The 23,263-nt window shown below is 40.9% G+C and overlaps 1 protein-coding gene across 2 annotated transcripts in view; it reads left to right on the top strand.

The window, feature by feature from the left end:
* LOC132399777 (ubiquitin-conjugating enzyme E2 variant 1-like) overlaps positions 1 to 23,263 on the top strand; it is a 113,628-nt gene that overhangs the window by 60,728 nt on the left and 29,637 nt on the right. The window contains exon 1 of one of the 2 annotated variants that reach the window (XM_059980509.1): positions 18,682 to 18,835. The exons of the other annotated variant lie outside the window; for it this stretch is intronic. Coding sequence (XP_059836492.1) covers positions 18,814 to 18,835 — 22 coding nt within the window. The 5' untranslated portion in view covers positions 18,682 to 18,813. Of the gene's footprint in view, positions 1 to 18,681; positions 18,836 to 23,263 lie in introns of those variants that run through there. 2 annotated transcript variants of the gene reach the window in all.

A 23,263-nucleotide genomic window follows, 5' to 3' on the forward strand; every position in this document is an offset into this window, starting at 1 on the left:
CTTGGAAGATTTATAATAAGAGAATTGGAGAAATGTTTGTTTACATAACAAAATCCTAGTAATGTTTCATTGTTTCTTAAATATATTGGAATAGATTGACAAAATGAAGTTTAATAAGTCTATTTTATCTTTTGAACAGAATCCTCATTAATGAAAGGTATTGTCCTTAACAGAAAAAGATGTAACTTAATTAAGGTTTCTGCTTCAGTTTCTCAGAGTTCTTGAAAATGTGAATTTTCAGAATGATTTTACTCTTTCTGTTATTCCATGCTGGTTGAATCTTGGATGTACACTGATCGTGTTGAATCTAGAACATTTGTTCATTCCTTCTAATTAGGTTTTTCATCAACAAACATATTTATATTGATAAGGAGGCTTTAGATACTGATTATATTTCAACCTTCTGAGCACAACATTTCTAGACAAATTATAAATTTGTACCTTGTTATTAAAGAACTACCCTTTCCCTTTGTTAAGGCATATTCATGTCACTCATTGCCTCAATAGTACAAGTTCTTCGTTGTCATAGGCAAACACACAGAGGAAAAAAATGCTATGAAAAATAGCAGCACAATACATTACAAGTGTGACAAAAGTTAACATGATTAACTTTTCATACATAATCATACATAACTTACACGTAGGTAAAATAAGCAATAAAATAAACATTGGTAATTGGTTTATTATTGTCACATATTCCAAAACATAGTGAATACTTTTATTTTCGTTTTGTGGCTATGCTTTGCCATATCAAAGTCTGCTGATAACACCACTGCTGTTGGCCGAATCAAAGGTAGTGATGAGTCAGCATATAGGAGAGAGATTGAAAATCTGACTGAGAGGGACCATCAGCAAGACTAGGAAGCTGATTAAAGTGCAGAACAAAGCCAATTATTCACTTCAGGAGAAGGAAACCAGAGGTCCATGAGCCAATAGACAATAGGTGCAGAAGTAGACCATTCGGCCCCTCGAGTCTGCACCGCCATTCTGAGATCATGGCTGATCATTCACTAACAATACCCAGTCCCTGCCTTGTCCCCATATCCCTTGATTCCCCTATCCATCAGATATCTATCTAGCTCCTTCTTGAAAGCATCCAGAGAATTGGCCTCCACCGTCTTCCGAGGCAGTGCATTCCACACCTCCACAACTCTCTGGGAGAAGAAGTTTTTCCTCAACTCTGTTTTAAATAACTGACCTCTTATTCTCAATCCATGCCCTCTGGTACTGGACTCTCCCAACATCTGGAACATATTTCCTGCCTCAATCCTATCAAATCCTTTAATTATCTTAAACGTTTCAATCAGATCCCCTCTCAATCTCCTCAATTCCAATGTGTACAAGCCCAATCTCTCCGATCTCTCTACGTAAGACAGCCCTGTCATCCCGGGAATCAACCTAGTGAATCTACGCTGCACTTCCTCAATTGCCAGAATGTCCTTCCTTAAAGCTGGAGACCAAAACTGTACACAATATTCCAGGTGTGGTCTCACCAGGGCCCTGTACAAATGCAAAAGGACATCCTTGCTCTTGTACTCAATTCCCCTTGTAATAAAGGCCAACATTCCATTTGCCCTCTTCACTGCCTGTTGCACTTGCTCATTCACCTTCATTGACTGATGAACTAGGACTCCTAGATCTCTTTGCATTTCTCCCTTACCTAACTCTACACCGTTCAGACAATACTCTGCCCTCTTGTTCCTGCTTCCAAAGTGGATAACTTCACATTTATTCACATTGAATGACATCTGCCAAGTATCTGCCCACTCACCCAGCCTATCCAAGTCTCCCTGTATTCTCCTAACATCCTCTTCGCATGTCACACTGCCACCCAATTTAGTATCGTCAGCAAACTTGCTGATATAGTTTTCAATGCCCTCATCTAAATCGTTGACATAAATCATAAAGAGCTGCGGTCCCAATACCGAGCCCTGTGGTACCCTACTAGTCACCTCCAGCCAGTCTGAGAAACACCCATTCACTGCTACCCTTTGCTTTCTATCTGCCAACCAGTTTTCTATCCATGTTGAAACCCTGCCCCCAATGCCATGAGCTCTGATTTTACTCACAAATCTCCTGTGTGGCACCTTATCGAATGCCTTCTGAAAATCTAGGTACACTACATCCACTGGCTTACCCTTGTCTAACATCCTTGTTACACCCTCAAAAAACTCCAACAGATTAGCCAAGCATGATTTGCCCTTGGTAAATCCATGCTGGCTCGGCCTAATCCTATTACTGCCATCAAGATATGCCACTATTTCGTCCTTAATTATGGACTCAAGCATCTTCCCCACGACTGATGTTAGGCTAACAGGGCGATAGTTCTCCGTTTTCTCCTTCCCTCCCTTCTTGAAAAGTGGGATAACATTAGCCACTCTCCAATCTTCAGGAACTGATTCTGAATCTAAGGAACATTGGAAAATGATTACCAATGCATCCGCAATTTCCTGAGCCACCTCTTTTAGAACCCTCGGATGCAGACCATCTGGACCCGGGGATTTATTAGCCTTCAGTCCTATCAGTCTACTCATCACAGTTTCTTTCCTAATGTCAATCTGTTTCAATTCCTGATATCTTATGACCCTGGCCCATCCATACATCTGGGAGATTGCTTGTGTCCTCCCTGGTAAAGACAGATCTAAAGTATGCATTAAATTCTGTTGCCATTTCCCTGTTTCCCATAACAATTTCTCCCAATTCATTCTTCAAGGGGCCAACATTGTTCTTAACTATCTTCTTTCTCTTCACATAGCTAAAAAAGCTTTTGCTATCTCCTTTTATATTCCTGGCTAGACTGAGCTCATACCTGTTTTTTTCTCTCCGTATTGCTTTTTCAGTTAAGATCTGCTGTTCCTTAAAACTTTCCCAATCATCTGTATTCCCACTCATCTTAGCCCTGTCATACTTCTTTTTCTTTAATGCTTTACAATCTCTGACTTCCTTTGTCAACCACCGTGGCCCCTTCCCCCTCTTTGAATCCTTCCTTCTCATTGGAATGAACTGCTTTTGCATCTTTTGTATTATCCCCAAGAATATCTGCCACTGCTGATCCACTGTCTTTCCTGCCAGGGCATCCGCCCATTTAACTTTGGCCAGCTCTTCCCTCATGGCTCCGTAGTCTCCTTTATTTAATTGCAACACTGACACCTCTGATCTGCCCTTATCCCTCTCAAATTGTAGATAAAAACTAATCATGTTATGATCACTACTTCCTAATGGCTCCTTTACTTCAAGATCACTTATCAATTCCTGTTCATTACACATTACCAAGTCCAAAATAGCCTCGTTCCTGGTTGGCTCAAGCACAAGCTGTTCCAAAAATACATCCCTTAGACACTCCACAAACTCCCTATCCTGGGGTCCAGCACCTACCTGATTCTCCCAGTTCACCTGCATGTTGAAATCTCCCATAATGACTGCATTACCTTTAGCACATGCCAATGTTAACTCCCTAATCAACTTGTACCCAATATCCACGCTACTGTTTGACTGTTTGGGGGCCTGTACACAACACCCATTAGGGTCTTTTTACCCTTACTGTTCCTCAGCTCAATCCACACAGACTCTACTTCCCCTGTTCCTAAGTCACCCCTTGCTAAGGACTGAATCTCATTCCTCACCAACAGGGCCACCCCACCCCCTCTTCCCATATTTCTGTCTCTACGATAGCACGTATACCCTGGTACACTCAATTCCCAGGCCTGATCCCCTTGCAGCCATGTCTCCGTTATCCCAACAATATCGTAGTTCCCCATTTTCATCTGAGCTTCAAGCTCATCTGTCTTATTTCTGACACTACGCGCATTCAAGTATAGAATTCTTAGCCCATTCCTCCTCTCTTTGCTTAAAACACTGTCTATTGTACCTAACCCAGCTCCTTGAACTTCCATCGGGCTAATTGCACCTTGAATTTTGATGACCTTCTCAAGATCACCCAAACCTTCTACACATTTAACCCCATGCTCCTTCTGACCAACCCTCTGTACATGTAACTTTTCCAACACATGTTCTGTCTCACCTTTCTCCTTTACACAATTAATATTTGGGAAACGTGTATTCCCCACCTGTCCCTTATCCTTCATCATATCATCTTCTCTCGTATTCTGGATCCCTGCCCCCTGCACATCTAGTTTAAACCCCCCCCCCACCCCCGAGCAGCACTGGCAAACATTCCTGCAAGAATAATGGAGCCGGTCCTCATCAGAGGATCAGAGATGGACAGGGTCAGCAACTTTAAATTCCTTGGTGTTATTATTTCAGAGAACCTGTCCTGGGTCCAGCATGCAGGTGCAATTATGAAAAAAAAACATGGCAGGAGTTCTTTCAGCATGACATCTAAAACTTGGATGAGTTTCCATAAATGTGTAGTGGAGAGTATATTGATTGGCTGCATCACAGCCTAGTATGAAACACCAATGCCCTTGAAGGAAAATCCTACAAAAGGTAGTGGATACGGCCCAGTCTTTCACAGGTAAAACCTTGCGCACCATTAAGCACATCGACATGAAATACTATCACAAAAAAGCAGCATTTATCATTTTGGATGGCCACCACCCAGGACATTGCTCTCTTCTCACTGCTGCCATTAGGAAGAAAGTATAGGAGCCCTGGACTCACACCACCGGGTTCAAGAACTGTTATTACCCCTCAACCATCAGGCTCTTGAATCAAAGGGATAATTTCACTTAACTGTACTTGCACCATCATTGAATGTTCCCACAAGCATTCCCCTTCATCTAATGTTCTCAATATTTATTGCATATTTATTTGCTATTATTATTTCTTTTCGTGCTTGTTCAATTTGTTGTCTTCTGCACTGTGATTAAACATCCAAGTTGGGTGGTCTTTCATTGATTATGTTATGGTTATTATTCCATAGATTTATTGAGCATGCCCACAATTAAATAGATCTCAGTGTTATATATCATGGAATTATACATACTTTGATAATAATTTTACTTCAAACTTTTTCATGCTATCTATGAAGATCATTTTGAAATTTAGTTACATTGTGATATCAGAATCAGGTTTACTATCACTGGCATATGTCAAGTTAAGTCAAGTCAAGTTTATTGTCATTGATATATGTATATGTTGTATATAATGTATATAGAAACAAGACTATGGATCTTTGAACCAGGGTGTAAAGCACATTAGTACACATAACATACGATAAATTATGAAGGTGACATTTTTTGCAGCACCAGTCCTTTGCAATATATAATAATTTTTAAAAACTACTAATTGCAATAAAAAGTTATATATATATATATATATATATATATATATACATACACACACATACATATATAAATTTATGCAAAGCGAGAGCAAACTGTAATAGTGAGGTAGTGTTAATGGGTTCATTGTCCATTTTTGAAATCTGATGGCAGAATATAAGAAGCTGTTCCTGAAATGTTAAATTTGTCTTCAGGCTCCTGTACTTCTTCCTTGATGATAGCAATGAGAAGAGGACATGTCCTGGTTGGTGGGGGTCCATAACGATGGATTGTGCTTTTTAGAGGCATTGACTTTTGAAAGTGTCCTAGATGTTGGGGAGGCCAGTGCCCATGATAGAGCTGGCTGAGTTTACAAATTTCTGCAGATTTTTCTGATCCTGTGCAGTGGTCCCTCCATACCAGAAGGTGATGCAAACAGTTAGAATGCTCTCTGTTATATCTGTAGAAACTTGTGAGTCTGTGATGACATACCAAGTCTCCTTTAACTCATAATAAGAAACATAGCTGCTACCGTGATGTCTTTATCTTTACATCAATATGTTGGGCCCAGATTAGATCTTCAGAGCTGGTGTCACCCAGGAACTTGAAACTGTTCACTCTTTGCGCTGCTGATCCCTCAATGAGGACTGGTAGCTATTCCCCTGACTTTGTCTTCCTGAATTCCACAATCAATTCCTTGGCCTCACTGTTGTGGGGTGCAAGGTTGTTGCTGTGACACTACTAAACTAGCTGATTTATCTTGCTCCTTTTTATCTCCTTGTCAAAATCTGAAATTCTTCAAACAAAAGTTGTATTATCGGAAAATTTATAGATGAAATTTCAGCTGTACTTAGCCACACAGTTGTGGGTGTAGAGAGTCTAGAGGTAAATACGCATCCCTTGAAACGTGCCGGTGTTGATTGTCAGCAAGGAGAAGATGTTGTTTCCAATCCACACTGACTTTGGTGTCCCCGTGAGGAAGTCAAGGATCCAGTTGCAGAGGGAGGTACAGAGGCCCATGTTTTGGAGCTTGTTGATTAGTATGAGGGTATGATGGTGTTGAATGCTGAGCTGTAACAATAAACAGCAGCCTGACGTAGGTATTACCATTGTCCAGTTGATCTGAAGCCTAGTAGAGAGACAGCAAGATTGCAAATGGTGCAGAACTATTGTGGTGACAGGCAAATTGTAGCAGATCCAGGTCTCCAGGAGATGATGACGGCCATGACCAATGTACAGAATACACAATATAGTGCCACAGTTGCAGTTATATAGAAAGTGTAGTGAAGGTAAGGCAATAAGATGTGAAAGCTATGAGGTCGATTGTGAGATCAAGATTCATGTATATTGTATGAGGTCTGTTCAAGACTCCTATTATAGCCAGATAGAAGCTGTCTTTGAGCCTGGTGGTGTATGTTTTTAAGATTTTTATCTTCTGTCCAAAGGAAAGGAGAAGAGGAAATGTTTGTGCGTCTTTGGTTACATTGGTTGTTTTCTTGAGGGAGTGGAAAATGCAGACAGAGTCTGTGGGAGCAGTTGGTTTTTGTGATGGTCTGAGATGTGTCCACACTCTTTACAATTTGCCACACCAAACTGAGATGCATCTGGAAGGATGTTTTCCATCAAAGTTCATTTATTATTGAATGAAATGCCCCAGTTTCCTTGGCTGAGTAAGTCTAGGGAAGACAACCTCCAGCCTCGCCAAACTCATGAGATTGAGACACGCTTGATCCCACCCCAAACCCTGGTTTGTGTGAATGCTGTGTCATTTGCTGCCCTGTTACAAATTAATCCCATGAAATAACAGACAGTTATTTCATACAATTAAAGGAATTATATTTATGAATCTTAACTGAAGGATTAGTAAAGAATAACAAAAAGAAAATAGCCTATTCTAATTAAACAGTCAAATATACACAATTTGTAGCTCGTCTTGAACTTCTTTGTCACTCAGCGTGGGGCCCTTAGTCCATGTGAAAGCACCACCACCTTTCGAATGTCACTCGCAATCCATCTCAAACAAATGGGTTTCCCACCAATCATATGCTACAACCTGTTCTCCCCAGCGCCTTCTCTCTCCATCTCCTCTCGAACAAAAAAACCTCAAGCCCAACCTTACTGTCCCTCACCAAGAAAACTTCCCGCTAATTGGATGCTACACATTCCACACCTCTTATCTTCAACAATAACCCAAACAGGCTGGAAGCAGAACAGCATCTCTTACAGCATAACAGTAAAGGTGTGAACCAGGGCATTACACATATTACTGTATATATACAATATACATTGAGGATCTATAAATATTGGTGAGGATCAATGATAACATTCCAAATTTCCTTAATCTTCTGAGGTCATTGCGGCGTTAGAGTGGTTTCTTGGATAGATTGTTCATTTGGTTGAAACAGGATAAACTATTGATGATGACGATTTACTAGAATGTTACCTGGGTTTCAGCACTTAAGTTACAGAGAAAGGTTGAACAAGTTAGGTCTCTATTCATTGGAGCGTAGAAGGTTGAGGGGGGATTTGATCGAGGTATTTAAAATTTTGAGAGGGATAGATAGAGTTGACGTGAATAGGCTGTTTCCATTGAGAGTAGGGGAGATTCAAACGAGAGGACATGATTTGAGAGTTCGGGGGCAGAAGTTTAAGGGAAAAACGACGGGGTATTTCTTTACTCAGAGTGATAGGTATGTGGAATGAGCTTCCTGTAGAAGTAGTAGAGGCCAGTTCAGTTGTGTCATTTAAGGTAAAATTGGATAGGTATATGGACAGGAAAGGAGTGGAGGGTTATGGGCTGAGTGCGGGTAGGTGGGATTAGGTGAGATTAAGAGTTCCACATGGACTAGGAGGGCCGAGATGGCCTGTTTTCGTGCTGTGATTGTTATATGGTTTTATGGTTTTATATATATGATTATACTTTGGGACTGAAGCTCTCAAGCATCTCCACTTTAGCAGTATTGATACAACAGGGGCATGTGCTTCCTGAAGTCAATGGCCATTTCTTTCGTTTTGCTAAAATTTTGGAATATGTTCATCTGACACCATGCCACTAGACTCTTTATCTCCTTCATAAACAAAAACATTTATGCAAGATTGAGAGTGAGAAAAAGAAATATAGTCCAAGGTAGCATTAGGATTTTTCAGATAGAGTCAAGAACTCAATGGCAGTTGGAACAAAGCTTTTGTTGATCCATGATATGTGGGCCTTCAGGCTCCTGATGGCAGCAATGAGAAGAGGGCATTGTCCATATGGTGTGAGTCCCTGGTGCTAGTGATGAATGTTGCTTTACTAAGACATTGCTTCTTGTAGATATCTTTGATGGTAGAGAGAGATGTACACATGATGGGTCTCGATGAATCAATTAGTCTCTGCAGTTCTTGTGTTTCTGTGCACTGGATAGGACTGCTGAGTCTTTCAAAGGCAAGGGAGGAGGAGTGTGCTTCGTGATCAACTCCTCAGGTGTACAAACGTGGTGGTGCTGTGGCAGTCCTGCTCAACAGACCTGGATCACCTCACGATCAAGGTTTGTCCATTTTACCTGCCATGGGAAATATCAGCAATCATTCTGGTAGCAGTATACATCACACCTCAGGCCAATGTCAAACAGTCTCTAGATAAACTGAGCAATGTAGTCAACAGGCATGAAGCATGATGTATTATTCATCATTATGGGGAATTTTAACTGGCCAGCTTGAAAAAGTCTCTAAATAATTATTACAAGCAAATCATTTGTAGTAATAGAGGAAACAACACACTGGACCACCGTTACATCACCATTAAGTGCACTTACCGTGCTACCCAATGCCCACACTGTGGAAAGTCTGATCATCTGGCTGTACTTTTACTCCCTGAGTAGAGGCAGAGACTGAAGACTGCAGCATCAGTAGTGATGACCAAGACGGTATGGACAAGGGAAGTGCAGGACTGTTTTGAATCGGTGGATTGGATTCAGGGATTCATCCGCGAGTCTGAATGAGTATGCCACAGCTGTCACTTACTTCATTAAAACCTGTGTGGATGAACCAGGAAGTTTGTAGTCTGCTGAGGGCTAGATCTGTGACATTCAAGTCTGGTGACCCACATCTGTACAAGAAAACCAGGTACAACTTGTGGAGGGCTATTTCAAGAGCTAAGGAACAACTCTGAGCGAGGTTGGAGACGACATTGGATGCACGTCCACTCTGGCAGGGTTTGCAGGACATTACTTCCTACAAAGCGATACCCAATGTCATGTATAACAGTGATGCTTCACTCCCAGACGAGTGCAACGCCTTTCATGCTCGCTTTGAAAGGGAGAATAAAACGACAGTGATGAGGATCCCTGGAGCACCCTGTTATCTCTGTCTCAGAGGCTAATGTCAGGCTGTCTTTCAAAAGGGTGAACGCTCGCAAGGTGACAGGCCCAAATGGTGTACCTGGTACAGCTCTGAAACCCTGCAATTTACCCATCGCCACAATGGGTTGATGGCGGACGCAATCTCATTGGCTCTCTACATGGCCTTGGATCAGCTGGGCAATACGAATATCTATATTGGACGAGCAAACACGAGGAAATCTGCAGATGCTGGAAATTCAAACAACACACACAAAATGCTGGTGGAACACAGCAGGCCAGGCAGCATCGATAGGGAGAAGCACGACGAAGTCCTGACGAAGGGTCTCGGCCTGAAACGTCGACAGTGCTTCTCCTTATTGATGAATACCTTTTATAGGGCACTGTATTATTACCCAGGAACTTGAAATTGCTCACTATTTCCACTTCTGATCCTTCTATGAGAACTCACATTACTCTTTCTGAAATACACAGTCGATTCTTTGGTCTTACTGACACTGAGTGCAAGATTTTTGCTGTGACACCACTCAACCAGCTGGTATATCTTGCTCTTGTATGCCTTCACATCCAATCTGAGATTTTGCCAACAATGGGTGTAATGGCAGCAAATTTATAGATGGCATTTGAGTTGTCCCTAGCCACACAGTCATGGGTGCTGAAGAGTAGAGCAATTGGCTAAGCACACATCCCTGTGGTGCGCCAGAGTTGATTGTCAGCAAGGTGGTGATGTTATTTCCAATCCACACAGATTGTCGTATTCTGGTAAGGAAGTTGAGGATCTAGTTGCAGAGAGAGGTACAGAGACCCAGGTTCTGGAGCTGGGATCACTGTATTCACCCTTTGGCAGTTTTCATGATTTATTTCTTTACTACATTGAATCACAGTGAATTTAATTTGGCTTTTCTGACACCGATGAACAGAAATAGAAAACAGATTTCTACAAAGTGATCTGAATTAATTACAAACATAAAACAAAAATAATTGATTGCATAAGTATTCACCCTCCCTTCAATAGGAAATCATCACTGGTGCAGCAAATTGGTTTTAGAAGTCACATGATTAGTTAAAGAAGATCTGTTTTTGGAGACAACACGAGTGAATCTGCAGATGCTGGAAATAAATAAAAACATAAAATGCTGGCAGAACTCAGCAGGCCAGACAGTATCTATGGAAGGAGGTAGTGACGGCGTTTCGGGCCAAAACCCTTCATCAGGAGTGAAGTAACATGGGATGGTCAATGGGGGATAAGAAGTGGGAGGAGGGATAAAGTAGAGAGCTAGGAAGTGATAGGTTGGAGGGAAATGGGCTAGGGGGAAAGTGGAGAATTATGGGAAATAAAAGAGAAAGAAAGGTAGGGCTGGGGGGGGGGTAGATTATAGTGAGGGGGGGGAAAAAGAGAGAGAAAGAGAACCAGACTGAAATAATAGATAGGGATGGGGGTAAGAGGGGGGCAGGGGTATCAACGGAGGTCTGTGAGTTGGATGTTCATGCCGGCAGGTAGGAGGCTACCTAGGCGGGAGATAAGGTATTACTCCATCGACTTGCGCGCGGCCTCATCTTGACAGAAGAGGAGGCCCTGGACAGACATGTCAGAGTGGGAGTGGTCTGTGGAATTGAAGTGTGTGGCCACAGGGAGATCCCACCACTGCTGGAGGACTGAGCATCGGTGTTCGGTTTTTGGAGACCTGTGTGCAGTCAAGGTGTTTCAGATGATTGTTATAAAAATACACCTTATCTGGAAGGTCCAACTATGAGTGAGTTAGTATCCGGGCAAAAGCTTCACCATGAAGGCAAAAAGATTATTGAAAAGCACAAGTCAGGAGATAGATACATGAACATTTCCAAGTCATTGAATATCCCTTGGAGTACAATTAAGCCATCATCAAGAAATGGAAAGGATATGGCACAGCTGTAAATCTGCCTAGAGCAGGCCATTCTCAAAAGCTGAGTGACCATGCAAGAAGGGGACTAGTGAAGGAGGCCACCAAGAGACCTATGACAGCTTTGGTGGAGTTACAATCCTCAGTTGCTAAGATGGGAGAGACTGCATACAACAACTGTTGCCTGAGTGCTTCACCAATTGCAGCTTTATGGGAGATTGGTAAAGAGAAAGCCACTATTAAAAAGACTCACATGAAATCTCAGAAAGATTTTGCCAGAAGCATGTGAGAGACTCTGAAGTCAGCTGAAAGAAGGATCTATGGTCTGATGAAATCAAAATTGATCTTTTTGGCCATCAGACTAAATGCTATGCACATCATCAAAAACACACCACCCTACCGTGAAGCATGGTGTTGACTGCTTCTTGCTGTGGGGATGCTTCACTGCGGCAGGCCCTGGAAGGCTTGTAAAGGTTGAGGGTAAAATGAATGCAGCAAAATACAGGGAAAACCTGATGCAGTCAGGAAGGGAACTGTGACTTGGGAGAAGATTTGTTTTCCAGCAAGATAATGACCCCAAGCGTTAAGACAAAGCTACACAGGAATGGCTTAATAACAACAAAGTTAATGTCCTGGAGTGGCTAAGTCAGAGTCCACACCTCAATCCAATTGAGAATTTGTGGCTGGACTTGAAAGTGGCTGTTCACTCATGAACCCTATGAAATCTGATAGAGTTTGTGCTGTTTTGTAAAGAAGAACGGGGGGAAATTGCAGTGTCCAGATGTGCAAAGCTGATAGAGACCTATCCACACAGACTCAAGGCTGTAATTGCTGCCAAAGGTGCATCTACTGAATACTGACTTGAAGGAGTGAATACTTAGGCAATCAATTATTTTGTGCTGTATATTTGAAATTAATTTAAATCACCTTGTAGAGATCTGTTTTCACTTTGGCTTGAAAGACTCTTTTTCTGTTGATCAGTGTCAAAAAAGCCAACCTTAATCCACTGTGATTCAATGTTGTAAAACAATAAAACATGAACACTTCCAAAGGAGGTAAATACTTTTTATAGGCACTGTACCTCTATCAAAACAGCAGGATACTCCCAAATGCCAATTGTACATCGGTAACCAATAGACTGGTAGCTTTGTATCACAAGATGCTAGAAATAAGGTAGAAATAAAAAGAAGAATTGCCATTGCCAAAACCAACTTCCAAAAAATGAAACCCATTTTTACCAACAGACACATTTCTATGACAACAAGGCTTAAGCTGCTAAAATTTTACATCTGGTCAATCTTGCTGTATGTTTCTGAAACATGGACTATAACACCAGAACTCTGAAGAAACTTAAAAGCAACAGAAATGTGGTTTCTTAGAAGAATGCTGAAAATATAATATATAGAGACAGGGTAACTAATTGATGCACCATCAATAACTCTCGGAGACGGGAGGCGAATGCTAGGCTTTTATTAGCAGCAAAACGGAGCACAGCATCTCAGAGACTTGGTGGGGGGGGGTGGTGCGGAACAGTGCCTCCAATCGCCTTTATACAGGGGTCTGTGGGAGGAGCCACAGGAGCAGTCAGCAGAGGGGCGTGTCCAGACAGGTATACATAGTGTACCACATTAATGAGACAGTACTCCAACATGCCCATACAAAAAGATCTGTAATGAGAACATTAAATGAGAGGAAATTTAATTTCTTGGGCCATGTCATCAGAAAGGGAGAAATAGAATGCCTTACATTACAAGGCCGTATGTCTGGGAAATGCGGAAGAGGAAGGCAAAAGAGAAAATATATGGACGCTGTGAAAGAACTAACAAATCTAGATGTGCGAGGTATCATTGACGCTGCAAGGGATCGTTTGATGTGGAGAGCCATGATTGCCCAAGCATCTAATGCGCAAGGCACATGAAGAAGTAGTACGTCTGAAGACCTAACCTGGATCCAATATATCAATGCAGTTATAAAGAAGGCAAGACAGCAGCTATATTTCATTAGAAACTTGAGGAGGTTTGGTATGTCACCAAAAACACTTGCAACTTTCTACAGCTGTACTGTGGAGAGCATTCTAACTGGCTGCTTTACCATCTGTTATGGTAGGGATGGGGGTGGGGTGCTACCGCATGGGTTCGAAGTAAGTTGCACAGAGTTGTAAAGTTAGTCAGCTCTATCATAGGCATTAGCCTTCATTATATCCAGGACAGCTTCAAGGAGCGGTGCCTCAGAAAGGTAGTGTCTATCATTCAGTACCCCCATCACCCAGGACGCTCTCTTCTCATTATACCTCTCAGTAAGGGGGTAAAGAGGACTGACGGCACACACTCAATGATTCAGGAACAGCTTCTTCCCCTCTGCCATCTGATTTCTGAATGGACATTGAACCCATGAACACTACTTTGCTGCTTTTTTTTTTGCACTACTTATTATCTTAATTATTTAATATATATATTCATATCGTAATTTACAGGATTTTTCTTTACTATTATGTATTGCTTTTTTTTTGCTGGAGCAAAGTTAACAAATTTCATGACATATGCCGGAGATATTAAACCTGATTCTGATAATCCATACCAGGCCTTGCTGTACTATAACTAGTCAGAATGCTTTCCACTATGCATCTGTATAGGTTTGTCAGAATCTGCAATGACACAACAACTTCTTAGAAAGTAGAGAACACTGACATGTCTTCTCACAATTGCATCTACTGTATGTGCTGGGCCTATGATTGGTCATCCAAGATATTGACACGCAGAAACTTAAACTTGCTCATCCATTCCACTGTAGCTTCTTTAATGAGAACTGATGTGTGCTCGCTTGACTTCCCCTTCATAAAGTCCACAGTGAGTTCTTTGGTCCTGCTGACATTGAACGCTGAGCTGTCACACAATAACACTCAACCAGCCAACCCATCTCATCCCAGTACTTCTCCTCATCATCATCCATGATTTTTAGGTGACATTGGAGCTGTCCTTAACTGCAGAGTTGTACATGTAGAGAGAAACATTACAATTGTTAAACAAGCTTTCATTTTTCCTTTTTATAAGCCTAGTGGTATTTCCTCAAAACATTTTAGGCTTTCTAAACTTTTCCTTCAATTGCCTTTACATATTTTGCTTCCTTTTTATTTTTCAATAGCCTTAATTTGACAATATCTGCTTCAAACTTCTTCAGGTTTTAGTTCCTATCTCCAGCATTTACACTTTTTTTATTAATATTTTTTGATTGAGGGAATCATGACTAAATGTTCCTGCCAAATATTGTGAAGATTACTCTAAAATTGTAAAGGAAAGGGCAAATGCTTTGCATGAAGGCTGGTCTACTTCCTCAAGTGTTGTCTTTGCTTCCTTGGATGGAGGCCTCAGAGTTGGCCTTCTCTGGCTGTGATCTTTCCTGACTTTTCTCACTGCTGTTGCAGGTGAAGTTATCAGAGCTCTGGCCTGTTCACAGGATTTAGTTATAACCCTGCTGTGCCCTTCCAGAAATTCATCTTGGCTTAGCCAATTAGAATAGAATAGAATAGGCATCCATTAGTCTCCTGAGACCATGGATTTGCGCGTTGGAAGGTTTGCGCCTGGGCAGGGTTGTATGGGAGACCGGCGGTTGCCTAAGCTGCAAGGCTTCCCCTCTCCACGCCACCGATGTTGTCCAAGGGAAGGGCACTAGGAGCCAAGCAGCTTGGCACCGGTGTCGTCGCAGAGCAATGTATTTGTTGTTCAGTGCCTTGCTCAGGGACACAACATGTTGCCTCAGCTGAGGCTCGAACCAGTGACCTTCAGATCACTAGACCTGATGCTTTGTCCACTAGGCCATGTGTCAACAACGTGGTCAATATGAGAGGGCCATGGCTAGTCAAAGATTAAAGAGATTACTTTATATATCGAACCATACAATGAAATGCATCACTTTGGTCAAATCAAATTGGTGATAATTGTGCTGGGTAAGTGTTGTCATGCTTCTGGTGCCAAAATACAATCCCCACAATGCACTATGCTTAACCATACATCCTTGGAGTGTGAGAGAAAGCCAAAGCACTCGCAGAAAACCCACACCATCACAGGGAGAACATACAAGTTCCTCACAGGCAGTGCCGGGAATTGAACCCCGATCTTACAACTGTCATTATAATAACATTACACTAACTGCTAAAAGACAATCAGATATACTGTAGAATTAGGCCATTTGGGTCATTGAGTTGGCTCCACCATTCCATCATGGCTGATCCAATTTTCCTCTCAGCCCCATGCCCTGACCAATCAAGAATCTATCAACTTCTGCCTTACATAAAGACTTGGCCTCCACTGCAGCCTGTGGCAAAGAATTCTACATATTCACCACCCTCTGTATAAAGAAATTCTTCTTCACTTCCATTCTAAAAGGACACCCCTCTATTCTGAGGCTGAGTCCTCTAGTCTTAGATTCTCCTTCCATAGGAAACATTCTCTCCACATCCACTCTTTCAAGGCCTTTCACCATTTGATAGGTTTCAATGATGTCACCTCTCATTCTTCTGAATTCTAGTGAATACAGACCCAGAGCCATTAGACTTTCTTCATATGACAAGCCATTCAATCCTGGAATCATTTTTGTGAACCTCCTTTGAACCCTCTCTTGTTTCAGAACATTCTTTCTAAGTTAAGGGGCCCAAAGCTGCTCACAATACTCCAAGTGAGGCCTCACCAGTGCTTTATAAATTTTCCAACAGTACGTCCTTGCTTTTATATTCTAGTCCTCTTCAAATGAATGCTAACATTGTATTTGCCTTCCTCACCGCAGAATCAACCTGCAAGTTAACCCTCAGGGAATCTTGCACATGGACTCTCAAGTTCCTTTGCACCTCAGTTTTCAGTATTTTCTTTCCATTTAGAAAATAGTCAACACTTTCACTTATTCTACCGAAGTGCATGACCATACACTTCCTGACACTGTATTCCATCTGTCATTTCTTTGTCCATTCTCCTAATCCATCTAGGTCCTTTTGTAACATCTCCAATCCTCAAAACAGCTATCTTCATATTGTCTGCAATCTTTGCAACACAATCATCAATTCCATCATCCAATCATTGACATATAATGTAAAAAGAATTGGCCCCAGCACAGACACCTGTGGAACACCACTAGTCACCGACAGCCAGTCAGAAATGGCTCCCTTTATTCCCACTCTTTGCCTCCTGCCAATCTGCCACTGCTTTATCCATGCTAGAATCTTTCTTGTAATACCATGGGCTTGTAGCTTGTTAAGCTTGTGGCACCTGTCAAAGTCCTTCTGAAAATCCAAGTACACAACATTGACTGATACTCCTTTGTTTATTCTACTTGTTACTTCTTCAAAGAATTGCAATAGATTTGTCAGGCAAGATTTTCACTTGAGGAAACCATGCAGACTACCGCCTATTTTGTTTTGTGCCTCCAAGTACCCTGAGACCTCAGCCTTAATAATCAACTCCACCATCTTCCCAACTACTGAGGTCAGACTAACTGACCAATGGTTTCCTTTCTTCTTCCTCTTTACCTTCTTGAACAGCAGAGTGACATTTTGAAATTTTCCAGTTGTCTGGACCCACACCAGAATCTAATGTTTCTTGGAAGATCGTTACTAATGTCTCCATGATCTTTTCAGCCACCTCCTTCAAAACTCTGGGGTATACACCTTCTGGTCCAGGTTACCTACCTACCTTCAGATCTTTCAGCTTCCAAGAACCTTCTCTCTAGTTATGGTAACTTCACACACTTCATGCCCCCTGACTCTTGGAACTTCCACAGTGAACACCATGCAAAATACTAATTCAATTAGTCCATTATTTCATTGCCCCCATTACTACCTCTTCTAATAACTAATCAATTAGACCTATATTGTGGTCATTGACACCTGTTCTTGTCATACTATCACTGATAATAAGCTCAGATAAATGTCTGGCCTAAATAGTCTTATGGGTTTGGATTTACCACTACTCTATATTTGCCTAACCTTCCCATCTGTCAATTCTAAAGAGCTGCTTGGCCACAACTAAGAGGACAGAGGACAAGAAATGCATGGGAATATTACTGCCTGCAGGTTCCCTTCAACCTGCATGTCCTACTAACATGAATTAATTTACTTCATTGTCATTGAACCTAGATCCTGAAACATCCTCCCCAATAGCATTATTGGAAGATCCTTTGTCGGAAAGACTAGTGAAACAAAAAGTGCACCACCAATTTTTCAATTAGAGTGTGCAATCAATGCAGACCCTGACTGTGATGCTCACATCCTGAATTATGAATTAGAAAATTGCCATTTTTCCTCCTATTTACTTGAGTCAACTTTATTTCAAACAGAAAATTTGCAGTGAATTATTTATCTTTTATCAGTGAGGTGCTTTCTTCATCAGGTTTGACCTGCTGTGTTCCTCCAGCATTTTGTGTGTACTACTTGATTTCCAGCATCTATGGAAAAGAGTAAACAGTCAACGACACTCTTCATGAGTCTTGATGAAGGGTGTTGGCCTGAAACGTCGACCGTTTGCTTTTTTCCATTGATACCGCCTGGGCTGCTTCCTTCAGCATTTTGTGTGTGTTTCTTTGGGATTACAGCATCTGTAGATTTTCTCATGTTTGTGATCTAAATAATCTGTTCTGTGCATGGTGTTAGTGGTATCTCGGTATCATAAGATGCCTGATGTGCCTCAAACGCATCTTGAAGGGCAGCAGTCACTAGTGCCAAGTGGACAATGAGATTTGTCGTGGGTCTGAGGTTCTTGATCTTCAAAAAATTTGAGGCTACTCCTGCTCATTTTAGGCAATGGTGAGTTTTATATTTCATGAAATGGGATGCAGACACGTTTTCCGTGGTTTTACCATTTATAATGAGAGGGTATAGTGTGATGCAACAAAGCGAGGTTGGCAAGAGTTTTTTTCATCTGTAAACTTGAGTAGTATAAGGCTGAATGACCACGGTTTTGGAAATCATCCTCGGAGTTGCTATACAAGTTAACCTTACGGACAACATGTCTTAACAGCTTTAAGTACATACAAATTAGTCTGTCAGGCCAAATCCTTCTTGTTCAATGTTACCGCAATGCTCCTTCCGCTTACGAAGACTCGCTGAATACAAAAAAAACGAACAAGAGAAAATCTGCAGGTGCAGGAAACCCGAGCAGCACACACAAAATGCTGGAGGAACTCAGCAGGGCCTCGGCCCGAAATGTCGACTGTTTACTCTTTTCCATAAATGCCTCTCGGCCGGCTGAGTGCCTCGAACACTTTGTATGCTCGGTACCTCTCCGCTTCCAGAAGGCGCAGTGCGCCCCCGATGCGCGCTCCCGCCGCCAGTTCCCGCGTTTAATGACGTCACGACCGGCGGAGGTCAGCAGCGACCGGTAGCGACACAAGATGGCGACCACCGGGAGCAAGAGTGAGTCGGGCATAGGGTGTGGGTGTATTTTTTTTGTTAAATCTCCCTTCACTTTATAAAGGCTCCTACTTGGAGTCTGCTGGGGTGAGGAAGCGGTTGCTCGATCAGAATGCGGCCTTTCCCCGCGCCTCTGGGAGCTGCTGGTTCTAGGGGAAGGGCCCAGGGAACCGCGTTCCGCAGGTTAGCCCTGGAGCCTTCGCCGTCTGTGTTGGTCTGGGCAACTTGGCTTGGTTTCCTTTTCACTGGGGAAGCTAAAACCCGTCAATCGCCTGAGCGGCCTGCCGTATTTATCAGCGGCACAGAAGGGGTGGGGAGAGCGGAAGCGCGTTTAATCAGCAATAAATCATTGTCCGGCGGGGTCTTTACTTAGTGAATGTAATCGTATTTTATCGTGTTTAATGGCAGTCTGATCTCGGCGGAGGGAGGTTGCCGTCCCCAGCCTGCGCTCACTTTCCTGTGGGTGAGGCTGCGCTGCTTTTTTTTTTGCCGTTTACTGGGGTTCACGCGGTTGCCTGCAAGTACGTAGCACACGCAGGCCAGCGTTCTGCTTCCTCCACGGCCCTATTTTGGGCTCCCCTCCCCCTCGGGACCTTTTTTTATTAGTTTCAAACATCTGCTTAAATATTTCAAATGTAATTGGCATGTCCATTAGCAGTTTCTTTGTCGTAATTTTTTTTAGATACTCGTACTTATTCTTGATACTGCAAAATCTTACTCTGCAATATCTATCATAGTTGTTAAACTGATTTTGGAACCTTTATATGATCACTAGTTTGTGTTTTGTATTTTGCAGCATTTTTAATTTTGGCATTAACTGTTAGAATTTTATGATTATTGACAAGTTGAAACTTTTGCTTTCAAGCTTCAGTAAAGTTTTCACTCAGTCTGCTTTAGAATTCAAAACTTCAGGACCTTACAACTTAGTTTGATGATATTTATTATTCTGAGTTTTGTGTCCTTTTTTGTATTTGAGACGAGATTATTTTTTGGTTAATTTAGAAGGAGACTATACAGAAATGACTGTAGTTATTGTAGTTGATTATTTCAAGGAATGCTAAAGAAATTAGAACAAGAACTTTTTTCCTCAATTTCTAAATATCTTAAGCGATGTCTCTTGTAGTGGATGACTATTGAGTTGCTATTTTAACATTTCTGATGAAGTCTGACAATAAAGATGGCAAAAATAAACAATACCAAGCCAGTTTTTCTACTACTTAATGGTGAGCAACGTTGTAAGGTGTTTAATATGCGAGTAAATCTGCTGATGTAGATGTGTAGAGCTAATATTTACTGCTTGGATTGCTTGTAACTCAAATGCAGGTGTATTTAGCTGGTGAATATAAAGTAGTGATGAAAATAACCAAACAAGTGTCAGTACTGTGTGTAATAGAATAAGGGGGACATGCCATTGTAAATTATTAAATATTGAAATACCTAAATAGAATGGACTTGGAGAGGATGTTGCCAATAGTGAAAGTTTAAGACTAGAGAGCATTGCCTTAGGATAGAACAGTGTTGCTTTAGAACAGATGAGGTATCTCTTTAGTCAGAGTTTAGGTTATCTGGAATTTTGCCATGGATAGGTGTGGTGGCCAAGTCATTGGGTACATTTAAAATGGAAGTTGAGCAGTTTTGATTAGTGAGCAGGCAGAAGAATGGGGCAAAAAGAAAATAAATCAGCCATGGTTGAATTGTGAACCAAACTCAGTGGGCTGAATGGCCTGATTCTGTAGCAGCTGGAAATCCAGAACAAGACACGGAATGCTGGAGGAACTGATGAGGTCAGGCAGCGCCTATGGAGAGGAATACATATTTGATGCTTTGGATTGAGACCTTTCATTAGAACAAATAATTCCTGTCAATAGATGCTGCCTGACCTGCTGAGTTCGCCAGCATTGTGTGTGTGTGTGTGTGTAATGCTCTACTCCTATGCAGTAGGGACTACAATTTCCTATGTTGGACAAACATAAGAATGTGGTTATTCAAAGAGGACTCTAAATAACTTCATAAGAAAGTCATTTAGCCACATGCATAGTTGAAATTTTAACTGAAAAGGATGTGAGTAACTAAGCATCAAGCAGAGAGATGTGGTGTATGCACAGATTTTTAAAATGGAAGAGAAAAGAAGTTGAGACTAGAGTTTAAAAACACCAGGATATAATTGAAGTAGTAGTACTACTTGTTCAAACACCTGTTTAGGCTCCGATTGGAATATTAAGTTTTAAATTTTGGTAAGATGAATAAGTGTGAGGCAACACCAGAGCAATGGAGTTTTTAATTACCACGAGAGGAGCAGCCTGCTTAGCCACTTCCTGTGTTGTTAAATTCTATGCGTATACTTTGGTGATTTTCCTCCCTTTGTATCTTCCTTTCAAAACCAGATGAGTATGAAGTTTTTGTTGTTTTCATGTATCAGCCTTTTTAAAATTGGACATTAATTTTGATTTTTTTTCTACATCATCCTCTTGGAATTTATTTTTCTGATATGGTACTCCTCAGATGGAAAGAATAGTATAAGAATATATATTATAAAATTTTTGGGTAATCATTGCAGCCACTTATTTGGGACTACTCTTGAGGAACAAAAAAAAACTAATCGACAAAATTCCTGGGATTTTATATATTTATTATAATTAAAATGCCACTTAATTGGAGCAGGATTCTTGCTGAACAGTTTCTGACTAGTGTCAGATGCCTGTATTTGTGTGGCTGTTAGATGCTACACCATGATTGAATCAAACAGTTTTTAAAATAGCATCAGTTTGTGGTCAAAAAGCAGTGACTTCTGTCACTGATTGTTGGCGAGACATAAGCAGAAAGACAATTCCTAACTGCCTTGTTCACTGTTGTTTCAAGCAATCGTGCTTGGAGATGCTAGAAATGGCCAGGAATGAAAGTGAAGCAATTTCATTACAGCATGGTAGGAACAACCATCTTGAATGTTGCAATGAAAATTAAGAGGATGCAGTTGTTGACAGCATTGTATAAAATCAGTCCATTATCTGTACTAGGTGTCTGCAGTGATTTTGTTCACTGTATGCTCTGAATAGTTGATAACTATTATGAACTAATTCAGTTTTCGAGTACTGTTCTAATTTGTTCTGTATTTCATTTAAATACAAAATTTGTAACACAAATTGCCTTTTTCAGAGAATTAGTTAAAAATATAAAAATTTAGTTAAATGGGTGGCTGCTAAATTGATGCAAAATGTACTGGTCCTGATGTCCCAATTAACTGGAATCCACTTTTCTGGAAGTTTGTAAGAATATGCTGAGAATAAACACCAGGTCTGCTGCTTGCTGTATGGAAAGTTGATTGTTTCCACTATATAGTAGGGTTATACTATTTTGGCTGATGTTACTGCTGCCATTTACTCTTGCATCTTCTACTTTTAATTGCATCATTCTGAAGATATGAAGTAGATTAAACAGATTCTATCTTGCTCCAGTTTTTTTCTTGCTATTTGATAAAGATTTTCAGTATTTGTTTTACCAAGTAGATGTTGAGTCTGTTAAAACTCCAGAGCTTTCAGCTTCAGCCGCTGGTATTTCTGCTCCCACTCATGCATTCTCTGTGGAATATTTTGTATTCTTATTTGTAAGAATGCCTGTGTCTTTATTAAAATAGTATTGATTTACATATTTTGTCTACTCTTTTGTAGAATCTTAGCTATCTAAAGATTGAGTTGTCTATTCTAATTTTGGATTTGATGCTTTTTTTTGCTTTAAGATTTTTAAAATTTGTTAATGTTTATTAAACTGCTCAAATACTGTTTTATGAGGTAATTCCTGGAATGTTGGAGTGCAAAAAGTGAATAGTCTAGGAAAAAAATCTGAATTATTTACATTTCTTAAGTATTGCCTCAATGTTAAATGGGGTTCATTTTCAGATACTATATTAGAAACATAAAATGGAAGCATTGTAAACATGCTCACCTTTGCTTTCTTAGTAATATAACTAGTGGTGGCTTTTTGAAGGTAAGCTGCAGTGAGAGAAATCAAAGGGCAAAGGATTGAGGTTTTTGTTAGGATTTGCAGTGTTGTAAAGCAACAGTGGGTCATTGGAATTGTCTTGCAGATCAGTCATTTCATGACAGAATAATCTCTTTCGACAGGTCGTCTCTACTTCCTGTATTTCTATGAAGGGAACATAAGTTAGTCTTTTGTTGAAGGCAGAATAGACTAAGTTGTGTAAAAGTAGTCCTTGTTTATTATTGTGGTCAATGCATTGGTCTTGACTCTTTTTTGGGAGGGAGTGGGGTTGGTGTCCTGAATTGGTATTTGGTTAAGAGCGAAAAAGATATTCCCATGTTTGAAAAGAATATGTTGTATAGCATTGTGGTTTGTTTTTGAAATCCAAATTCTATTATTGCTAAATTTTTATGTGGCAAATTTAGTTCTTCACTGCTTTAACTAGAATGCTTGATA

This window comes from Hypanus sabinus, chromosome 9 (genome assembly GCF_030144855.1).
Source record: "Hypanus sabinus isolate sHypSab1 chromosome 9, sHypSab1.hap1, whole genome shotgun sequence".
In the NCBI taxonomy this organism is placed as follows: Eukaryota; Metazoa; Chordata; class Chondrichthyes; order Myliobatiformes; family Dasyatidae; genus Hypanus; species Hypanus sabinus.